Below are 12,032 nucleotides of genomic sequence, written 5' to 3'. Positions count from 1 at the left end.
CATTTTTAAACAAGGGGATAAGCCATTGCTAATTACCGCGGTATCTCCAAGTTGTCTGTAGTGCCTAAGCTGTTTGAAAAGATAGTATATGATTCATTATTACCAGCAATTAGACCAGGGGTGCTCGAACGGTCGATCGGGATCGACAGGTCGATCGCGAGTGCTTTTTGAGTCGATCTCGAGAAAAAAATCCGGTATGATAAACTAAAATCGGTAATTAAGTACCATCTTACGAAAAGTATGCTCAGGACATCCAGTGTCACGCTTCAACATCCAAAGTCGCTCTTTAGTTAATCTTAGAAATTTATAACGCGTTTGTTTTGTAAGAACTAATAAACTCGCAATTCTGAATAATAATTATGAGTTTTTTCATTGACATTTAAGAGCAGACCTACACTTACCTTGATCGTGACACTCTACCTAGACTACAATCCATCATCACACATACTTGAAGCCTTTCAGATCCGATCAATCGTATTCTAACAATTTTGAGGTATATTGCCAGCAGTTCAAGCTTGAGCACCCCTGAATTAGACCGTTCATAATAATGAATCAGCACGGATTCATTAGTGGTAGGTCCACCGAATCAAATCTGTGTGAGTTTCTAGAATTGACATTAGACGCAATGGAGAAGGGATATCAGGTGGACGCCGTGTATACCGATTTCTCAAAAGCATTTGACAAAATTTCACATAATCTATTAATAAGTAAGCTTAATAACATCGGTATACATGGTGACCTCTTGAGATGGCTATGATCATATCTATGCGATAGGTCCCAAGCCGTAGCAGTAAAGGGCTATACGTCTAGTTTTGTACCAGTTACATCTGGTGTGCCTCAGGGCTATCATCTTGGTCCGCTTCTTTTCAACGTTTTTATTAATGATGTGACACAATGTTTTCATCATTCCAAAATTTTATTGTACGCAGATGACACAAAAATATTTTTCTTTGTTAATTCTGTTGAACATTGCCGGCGTTTTCAAGAGGAGTTAAACACATTTTATGAATATTGCTCTGCAAACAATCTAAAGTTAAATATAGGTAAATGTCATGCCATTACATATTCTTGAAAGAAACAACCGATCCGTTATTGTTATAGGTTAAAAAACAAAACAATTGATAGAGTGACCTAGGTCAGAGACCTAGGAGTACTACTTGACAGTGAACTAAACTTAGCCACTCATATTGAAAATATTACAGCTAAGGCTTACAAAATGCTGGGTTTTGTTTTCCGACAATCTAGTGACTTTAAACATATAAATACGTACATTATGTTATACAACTCCTTAGTTAGAAGCCAATTGGAGTTTGCTTCGGCATGGAACCCCTTATATTCTACCTATATTAATCAGATTGAAAAAATCCAACAAAAATTTTTAAGAAGACTTAGGTACAAATTTGGTGACTCATTGCCGGAGTTACATACTTTAGTATTAAGGCGTGAACACAGAGATCAGACGTTCTTGTACAAAATAATTAACAACTTTGTTGACTCTCCACTCCTACTAAGTGGTATTTGCTTCAAATGTCCAATAATAGGTCATCGATCCACCGATCAAATATTTTTAGTCCCATTCTTTAGGTCTAATTATTGTAAGAATAGATTTCTTATCAGAGCTTGCAGAACACACAATAACTGTTATAACCACATAGACATATTTCGATGTAATAAGTACGATTTTGTATCTTTTGTTAAAAAAATTGGTATCTAAAGGTTATATTTGTATCAGTGAATTTATTGGCTCTTTCTTTCTGTTTTAATTTTTTTTCAAGATCGATGGGTCTTGTTTTAAAAATTTATGCTAAAAAGCACATAACATTTATTTATCATGCCTCTTTTAGTTGAAGAATGTGCTAGGATCATGGCTTTTCTGGAACTAGGCATCGGTATGCGTCGCACAGCAAGAATGGTGGGTGTGACGGTACGAACGGTCCAGAAGGTAAAGCGAAGGTACGAAGAGACTGGACACCATCTGAAGAGACCTTGTAATGGCAGACTCAGGTGTACCAGTGCCCGAGAAGATCGTTATATTATTTCCACTGTGTTAAGAAATCGCCACCAAAATGCAGTTGAAGTCCAGCAACAGCTACTTCAGACCCGGAGGGACTACATTAGTACTAGTACTAGTACAGTGAGAAGAAGACTTGCTCAAGCAAATTTGAAACCCCGAAGACCAGCGAGTGGCCCAAAACTCGAGAGATAGCATCGAGTAGCGAGACTGCGATACGCCCGTGAACACATGCAGTGGGATGAAGAAGAATGGTCAAGAATTTTGTTTGCAGATGAGTCTCGATTCACCCTTTACACTTCTGATGCAAGGCGAAGTGTTTACAGGTGACCTGGTGAGCGATTCCTTCAAGCCTACATCTCAGAAAGAGTCCAATACGGTGGAGGCAGTGTACATGTATGGGCTGGCATATCTTCAGAAGGTCGCACAGAGCTAGTAGCGATAGAAAATGGCACCCTCACTGGGCAAAGATATGCTCAAGAGATTCTCAATGAGTATGCAGGGCCGTATTTACCAAATATGGGTGATGGATCATCATGCATGATAATGCCCGGCCACACACGGCTCATATCGTACAAGAGTATATTCAGGAGGTCGGTATCAGCGTGATGGCTTGGCCATCAAGAAGTCCTGATCTCAACCCAATTGAACACGCCTGGGATGAGCTTGGGAGGCTAGTCAGAAATCGCAGACCACCACCTACTACCCTCAGGGCACTAAAGCAGGCCCTGGTAAAAGAATGGGAGAATATTCCCCAACATCGGCTCCGAAACCTAGTGTTCAGTATGCCAAACCGGCTCGAAGCTGTAATCAGAGCTCGAGGAGGCAATACCAGTTATTAAAAATTAAATAACATGTAATACATTTTAGTTGAATTTTTTTACACTTAACTAAAAATGTCTATTTTAATTGTTTTATATTTTTTAAGTTAAAAATATTACTAATGTATAATTTTAGTTTCTAAGAATTAAAGCCTATAAAATTTTGCAACAAAACGTTTTTAATCTTATATCTCTACCTTCTATAGTTAAGAAAAAAAATTAATTTGAAAAGTGTGATACTTACTTTTGCAGGCCAGTGTATTTTAGCTAGTGTAATATTTATAGATTATCATACCTTTATGTAATATAAATAGCTGTAAGTTTCTTTATACAAATAAATAAATAACCGGGTAACTCTGCAATGGATCAAGGGACATAGCGGTTCGTTGGAAAATGATGCAGCGGATGAGCTTGCAAGGCGGGCATCGGCAAATCTAGTGACTGGTCCATTGCCACTTCTGCCACTGCCCTTCAGCCAAATGCGCTCATGGATATGCTCTCTCACCAACGACCTACACAACTACCGATGGATGTATGTCTCAAGCTGTAGACAGTCGAAGGAGGCGATACCTGCACAGTCGCCCAAACTGACACGTAGACTTATCAGCCTCAACAGACATGACATCCGTGTAATCGTGGGCACCCTAACGGGTCACACATCACTAAACAAACACCTTTTCATAATCGGCGTAACGGACAGTCCTAAGTGCAGAGGCTGTCTGGCCGAAGACGAAACGGTCACTCACGTAATCCTGGAATGTGCGGGGGTGGCCAACCAACGGGCAAAAACCTTAACCAATACGAGGTCGCTCCAGGAAATCTGCGAACACCCCAGGAATGTTCTGAAATTCTGGAAGGAGCTGGGCTGGTTGGAGTAACTGGCCATTACTGCACGCAAAATGGACCCATGCTAGTGGTCTAATTACGGAAACAGGAGCCCCTATACCATATACCATGTACCATTAGAGAAGGGCGTGTCCCTGCCATTTGGAAAATGGCACTGGTCACTCCGATACCAAAAGGAGATATTAGCCAATTTATTGACAAGTATCGGCCTATATCAAAATTATGCCAATTTGGAAAAATACTAGAAAAAATTGTTACAGACCAACTATCATGAGCTGTAAGGCGTCATATAACTCCACATCAACATGGTTTCTATAAAGGTCGAAGTGTTGACACGAATTTAATTAGTTTTAGTGAACTCATTCTCGATGCTTTGGATGATAACGCACAGGTAGACGCTGTGTACACTGATTTTGCTAAGGCTTTTGACAAAATATGCCATAAGACCTTATTACATAAGCTTTATCGACTTGGTATACACGGCGATCTTTTTCGTTGGATACAATCCTACATAGAGAATCATTCTCAAGCTGTTGTCTTAGGTGGTTATACATCGCGTTACAAATTTATTCCTTCTGGAGAAACAAGGGTCCCATTTGGGACCATTACTATTTATATTATATATTAATGATACTAGTGACTATATAAAAAATTCTAACTTACTTTTATATGCTGACGACACAAAAATGTTTAGAGTTATTAGAAATGTAGAAGACTGTAATTCTCTTCAAGTTGATATTAGTAGCTTTCAATATTTTTGCTATAGCGACCATCTTTTTTTGAACTTCGAGTATTTTGTGTGTTTTGTCATCACTTTTAGTAGAAAGCGATTACCAGTAATATTCAATTACAAATTGTGTAATAAAAAATTGACTAGAGCAACTCAAATTCGTGACTTAGGAGTTATCATGTATTCAAAGCTACGTTTTTTGCCTCACATAGATAAAATGTTAAGCAAAGCATATAAACAGTCAGTTTTTATTCTACAAGTTGGAAAGCCATTTAAAAGGCCGACCACGTATAAAATCTTATATAATAGTTTCATTCGGAGTCACGTCGAGTATGCCTGTAGTGTTTGGAATCCTTTCCATATTATCCATACCAACCGAAGCGAAAGACTCCAAAAAAAAATTGTAAAGTCACTCGAATATAATAGTAATTCTAGGTACTCCAGCTACGCTGAATCATGTAATAATCACAATATTGTCAAATTAAGTGATCGCCGAAACTCTTTTGATGCAATGCTACTTTATAAAATCGTAATGTGGTTAACATTGATGCTCCTTTATTACTAGATGTACTTAGTTTTCAAGTCCCCAAAAGAAATATACGTACTTGTCGAAGTAAACCCTTGTTCGTAGTTAAAAAAAGTAGGGCATGCTATGCTTCCAGCATAGCATGTCCTACTTAGTACATGTTTTACATAGTTATATAAGGCGGACATGTCGACTTCTTAATGGAAAACTTGCTGATTTAGATATTTTTAAAGAAACCTTGTACAGTTTTAAAAAGAATATTCTAACTGTGCTAAGAAAAAGTGAGATTTGAACGATTATAACTACTTAACAATAACATTTTTATAATTTAGTAAATAAATAATATAATAAATCTTAGTTTATTATTAGCATTTTTTTTACTAGTACCTGTTTTTATTTTATATTGCATAATTTATTTTTCTTTGCCATACTTTAGTCTTAATTGTCATAAAATATTAATTTTAAGGCAACTGTAGGTCTAATTTAGTACTAACACTGTTTGTTTCTAAATATATAAATAAATAAATAATCGTGACCATTACAACAAATCGTGCGAACATTAATGATTTGATCACTTTAAAGGCGCAGACAGACAATCAAAGTAAGAGCGATAAATTTTTGACTACCTTCATCTTCATCCGGCAGATTTTTTTCATCAAAAGGTGTGTTTTGCGCATTCTTGATGATTTCACGGCCTTCAAGTAACTTATGATACGCTCTTTCTGGAAATTAAATAATAATATTTATATATGTGACACAAAACAAGTGTTTTCGTCATCATTTGACAAACGAGTACAGTTTTTGCAGCACATGTTGAGTCATGGTGAGGCCACAATACTGTGGAGGCACAAAGGGACGCAAGAAGTGTTTTTACTTTATGTAAGATAGGGCTAGGGCGATAAGCTGTAAAGTTGAGCGTAACTATGTCTTCTTCTTACTGTAGAGTAGGACAAACAAGCGTACGTTTTACCTAATCACCGCCCCCACACTCGCTGGCGAAAAATCGACTGTTTCTCCTCTGGTGTTGCAAGCGTTTCTTATTTCAGATGCTTGTCAAAAAAACGTCGTTTCGCTCTTTAAAAACCGCGCAAGGAACATCATTCCATGAAAGAAAGGTCCTTGAAAACCACACTGAAGAGGAACGCCATCAATCGCAATGGTGATGATATATTTAAGGCAGGTATTATTTAAAACAGCTCGCTTACATCAGTAGTAATCCATGCCGAAACAGCAAAGGTAGCCTGATAAAGCGGTTAGTTGAGGTATTGTTTGGCCAGTAAGTCGAGATTTTTACCCAATAGAAACTTCCCATCTTTGACCTAATACCGCAGTATTTTATAGTATTAATTACGGTACTAAGACTTTTTTTATTGAATTAGGCGTTATTTTGCGGAAATCCATAATTATACAAATGATGTGGGTTTCTTAAGTGTAAATTCCACTAAGTCAGTTCAGAGTCTCGTGCCAGAATTTGGCGAGTCAACATCTCCTAAGTGTGTCTCGTGTAGAGGCGGAACTCGTGTCGAATTTACTATAGAAAAACCTTAGCGGAAGTAACACTCAAGAAAACTCACAAAATATGGGTACCTAGGACTTCTCCTTGGCGTTATCTGCGGCTACACCTCAATATCCTTTTCACCAGCATGTTTGCGAGGGAGGCTCACCAAAAGACGATCCAAGGGATGACCTTTTCCTGCCTACGGAGTGTTCCTTTGCATACCAACCGTATTTCATACCATCGCGACCGTTGGCAGTCATAAAGGTGTGCTCAGCAGCGTCAACAACTACTAAGCAACAAACATCCAGAACAGAGACACCCATATCACCGCCTCTTGGCAAACGAGATGGGTGGCCGACACAGACCTTAGTTACCCATCCTGGATTTTTATGAAGGAGGAGAACAAACGAGAGTAAGGGCCACCTGACGTTAAGTGATTACCGCTGCTCACAATCTCTTGCAACACCAGAAGAATCACAGGAATTATCGTATGATCTTGGCTTGGTTGTATGTGGAAGTATCTTGAAAACCGTACTGCGCAAGAACGCCACACATCCAGATGGTGGGGATGATATCCTAATTTGTGGCATGTCGTGCGAAGTTGGAATTCGTCGGCAGGATCAGGTTAAACTGGTGTTCGCAACACTCTCCATAATAAATGCGGTAGAATACACATTGAAGCGACGTGCGTAACAACGCCAAGTGATCGTAATCGCCAAGTAATAGACAATCACAGAGCCATGGGTCCTCGACAATTTGAGCAGCTCTTTGTTGCACGCGGTCAAATGGCTCGAGTTGATACCGGGGTGCGCCAAGCAAGAAATAATACTCCATATATGGCCGGACGTGCGTTTTGTAGAGCACTGAAATAACGGCCGGCTTGAAATATTGCCGTGCTCATTTATGAAGTCTAGCTTCTTCGAAGCCAATTTGGCTTACGCTCTAAAAGCCCGGGATTTTTCAACTTGGGGTCTATCCACGCAAGCGACCGTGGGGCACTTCTGCCTACATATAAAATGATCTTGATAAACTGCGGATCTGCTGAATCTTTTTACACAGAGGAAATTCGGTATTAAGTTGATTATAGATTGAAGCCCATAGGATAGCAGTTTCTCTTAAAGTACTTTGTCTCATACCAGGTCGAAGGCCTTCTCTGTGTCCAGACGCACTGTTAACGCCTCTCCATTCAACTCAACCGCTTGCACCCACTAATGGGTGAGATATACAAGTTCTGCTGAGCGACCTTGACGGAAACCATCCTGACAACTGGCAATCGTTGATCAGCTGGTGCTCCCCTAGGTAACCCAAGACCAGGCGGTTGATAATCGACTCCGTAACATTAGAAAATATGGAGATTTTTTAGATTTTTTCCAATGGGAGGCTCCGTTGCACAAGATTCCGGGTAGATTATGGGTACCACAAAGACCCCTATTTCTGCCTTGAAGCAGTAATGTGTAAGCATTACTGTGTTTTGGTCTGAAGGGCGCCGTCGCTAGTGAAATTACTGGGCAAATGTGACTTAACATCTTATGTCTCAAGGTAATGAGTGCAGTTGTAGAGCCACTCAGAATTTTTGCGTTTTACCTGAGCGGTACCTTCCTTATAATTTCGAGACTACGCCTGTTACGTACGATGGTTAAGGATCTGCGCCAATTCGGAGCACATGTCCGCACTATCGGGGAAATGCTATTTATGTTTGTCCAAGGTGACAAGCGCCTCAAGCACATCGCCATGCCGGAATTTTATCTCCAGCATGAATAAGGCGCATCACGGAATATGCGGTAGTGGTGCACCTTGATCAAGCAGAGACGAGTTGGACGCAAAAAGTGAGCCCACGATATAAACTTTCTCTTTAGAGTCATGGGCCAGCGAGTCATCGTCCCTGTGCAGTCACGGAAAGGTAGGCTGGCAAAAATTTCTTTGGGCAACCTTGGCGAGTGACCAGAACGCAGGTCTTCCCGAGGGAAGGTTTGCAAGTCTCTCGTCAATTCGGCCTATTTTTTTATTTATGGAATAGGAGGACAAACGAGCGTACGGGTCACCTGGTGTTAAGTGATCACCGCCGCCCACATTCTCTTGCAACACCAGAGGAATCACAAGAGCGTTGCCGGCCTTTAAGGAAGGTGAACGCGCTTTTTTTGAAGGTACCCATGTCGTATCGTCCCGGAAACACCGCACAATGAAGCTCATTCCACAGCTTTGTAGTACGTGGAAGAAAGCTCCTTGAAAACCGCACTGTGGAGGACCGCCACACATCCAGAAGGTGGGGATGGTATCCTAATTTGTGGCGTGTCGTGCGAAGGTGGAATTTGGCGGCAGGAATCAGGTTAAACAGCTCTTCGGAACACTCCCCGTGATAAATGCGGTAGAAGACACACAATGAAGCGAATTCTCTACGCAACGCCAAGTGATCCACCCGTTCACAGAGCACTGGGTCCCCGACAATTCGAGCTGCTCTGCGTTGCACGCGGTCAAATGGATCGAGCTGATACTGGGGTGCGGCAGACCAGAGATGACAGCAATACTCCGTGTGTGACCGGACCTGCGCTTTGTAGAGCGCTAGAATGTGGGCCGGCTTGAAGTATTGCCGTGCTCTATTGATGACGCCCAGCTTCTTCGAAGCCATTTGGCTTTGCCCTTCAGATGGCCGCGGAGTTGGCAAGCGCTCGAGATTTCGAGACCCAGTATTCCGATACTAGGCGAGGCTTTAAGGGAAGTCTTATTGAAGAGCGGTGATACGACAAATGGGGTTTTTTAGGGGTAAACGCGCAAACTTGAGTTTTCTGGGGGTTAAATTGGACAAGGTTCAATTTACCCCTTTCCGCGACCTTCTCGAGAGAGGACTCGATAGAATACACAAGTTTCTCCCGGCACTGGTCGACGTTTTCCCGGGAGAGACCTGCATGGCCCGTGTATATGGCATCACCAGTGCTGTCGTCTACATAGCATTGATATGCAGAAGAAACAGCGTGCGAGATAGCACATAGCCTTGGGGCACTCCAGCGTTCACGGGCTTGGGATTCGAGCAAAAACAGTCGACAACGACTTGTATGCTGCGCCCAGTGAGGAAGCTGGAGGTCCACTTGCATAAGCTCTCGGGAAGCCCAAATGATGGAAGTGTTGAGAGGAGCGCCTTGTGCCATACACGATCAAAGGCCTTCGCTATATCCAGGCTAACTGCCAGACCTTCCCCCTTGGTTTCAATAGCCGCCGCCCATCTATGTGTTAGGTATGCCAGAAGATCACCTGCCGACCGACCATCGCGAAAGCCGTATTGTCGGTCGTTGATCAACTAGTGACCCTCTAGGTATACCAAAAGTTGGCGGCTAATTATGCTCTCCGTGATTTTGGAGAGGTTATAGCAATAGGCCTGTAGTTTGCCGGATCCGAACTGTCTCCTTTTTTTTTTGGATCGGATGGACAAGGGCTGACTTCCATGAGTCAGGGACTACGCCTTTGGAATAAGAGTGCCGGAATAAACGCGTTAGCACCGGCGTCAACTCAGGGGCACACGTTCTAAGCACGATTGGAGAAATGCCATCCGGCCCGCTCGACTTCCTGGCGTCCAACGAAAACAGAGCTCGCCTAACAGTTTTCTGTCTGAACTGTACTTCAGGCATAGAGCTCTGACAACGCGGGATAGTCGGCGGTGTTTTTCCGTTGTCGTCAAGAGTCAAGTTAGAGGCGAAAAGAGCGCACAGGAGATCGGCTTTCTCTTTTGCCGTATGGGCCAGGGTGTCATTCCTCATGTGCAACGGCGGCATAGACGGCTGGTTGAAGTTACCGAGAGCAGCTTTCGACAACGACCAGAACTTGCGTGTACCGGTCGGGTAACTGGAAAGCTGCTCGCCGATTTTGACGACGTGCTTTGACTTCGCACGGGCGATTTGCCGCTTAAAAAATCTGGAGGCACGGTTATATTTCCTCTTAAGAACTTTGCAGTTCGGATCCTTTGTGCCCAGCGCCGCAACCCAAGTTCGATACGCCTGTTTTTTGCAGTCAGATGCTGCTTTAACTGACGCATCGAACCAGGGCTGTGATCTGCCACCGATCGGTACTTCAGAGCTTGGTATAAAAATATCCACGCCCTGCAGTATCACATCGGCTACTGCAACGGCGCAGGCACTAGGATCATCCGAAGGGAAACAAACCTTGCCCCAAAGGTAGGATGCAAAAAAGGAACGCATCCTATCCCAATCTGCTGACTTGTAGTGCCAAACGCGGCGGGTCGCAGGTGGTCTGCGACGTTGGCGTCGAATAGGCACTACACTCCTGACCAGGCAATGGTCGGACGTTCCGAGAGGGGCGTCAACAGAGACCTGGTAACTATCGGGATGTGTAGTCAGCAGAAGATCTAATAAGGACGGCATGTGGCTATCGACATCCGGAAGCCGCGTTGGCGACTCAACCAATTGGGACAAACCATACGCCAATGCAAAATTATGCACAGATCGCCCTGCGTAGTCTGTGGTACGTGATCCAAGCCATTCGGCATTGTGCCCGTTGAAATCACCCAAGACTACGATTTCTGCGGAGGGGATCTGTGCAAAAACGTCGGCAATTGCCGTTTGAACGCAGCCCATGAGGTGATTGGTTTCTGCGTTACCACTATGGGACCTGTAGACGCACGCATAGATGCGGAAGCGGTCCACTAAATCTACGCGGAGCCAGAGAGTAGACAGGTCCCTACCCTCAAAATTGCCGAGACGGCGACAGCAGATACCCTCCCTAACGTACACACATACCCCGGCACGAGGAATAAAATTGTGCTCAATTTTGTACCCGGGGTACGATAAATATGACGTATCGCTAGGTCGAGATATCTGCGTCTCCGTAAGAGAAACACAAGGCCGGCTGCGCCGTCTCAAGGTGGTGGTGGACGGCGTTTAAGTTGGAGTGAATTCCCCTGATGTTACAAAAGTCCACATTAAGTGTGCGTGGAGCGGGTTGCCGTGGTGTTACTGCCTCGTTTGTCCTTGGTCATGCGCGGTACTGTGCCCTCCCCAGAATACGAGGGGCAGCCCGAGCGCGAATGCTTGGGGAGGGATTCTCCGGCTCTACAGCAGCCGGTACCCTCCTGGGGTAATACCTTTTTTAGGTCCGCTCTCATATTTTTGTTGGGGGGTGATGGGGAGGGGGAGGGGGCAGGGGTGGCCTTCGGTCTTCGACAATAATAATATAGTCGAAGCACGGCCATGTGCTTCGACTATAACTCTTTTCTAATTCACTAGTATTTTAATCCTTAGATCACCAGCATGAAGAGTTGCATACCTTGCAGTACTACATCAGCGACGGCGTGAGCAGCAGCATCTGGATCATCCAGCGAAAAACACATCTGCCTCCACAGGTAGGATAATAAAAATATCGCATCTCATCCCACCCTGCTGAACTAACACCCTGCGTGTGACACAGACGCGGGGTGTTCGGCACGTGATCGTCATAGCGATGACTATCTTTGATGGATGCAATATGCATCGCTGTGATCATGTGATCATTTCGCAACCATACAAGACTCTAGACATCAATACCAATTTAAAAATCACGCACAAAAAAAATACGCATCTGTAGATAGAATACCCAAATATGAAAATACACGTGGA

The 12,032-nt window shown here is 43.2% G+C and overlaps 1 protein-coding gene across 3 annotated transcripts in view; it reads right to left on the bottom strand.

The window, feature by feature from the left end:
* The window catches only part of LOC126976156 (uncharacterized), a 48,724-nt gene that overhangs the window by 29,551 nt on the left and 7,141 nt on the right, over nucleotides 1-12,032 (bottom strand). For all 3 annotated transcript variants that reach the window (XR_007731848.1, XM_050824375.1, XM_050824376.1), the window contains one exon: nucleotides 5,561-5,656. Coding sequence is in view for 2 of the 3 variants with exons in the window: in XM_050824375.1 (XP_050680332.1) it covers nucleotides 5,561-5,656 (96 nt within the window). In the remaining variant the exon portion in view is untranslated. The remainder of the gene's footprint in view (nucleotides 1-5,560; nucleotides 5,657-12,032) is intronic.

This window comes from Leptidea sinapis, chromosome 39 (genome assembly GCF_905404315.1).
Source record: "Leptidea sinapis chromosome 39, ilLepSina1.1, whole genome shotgun sequence".
NCBI classification, from domain to species: Eukaryota; Metazoa; Arthropoda; class Insecta; order Lepidoptera; family Pieridae; genus Leptidea; species Leptidea sinapis.
Note: the sequence above shows the minus strand (reverse complement) of the source record. Positions and strands in the feature narration are given on the sequence as shown.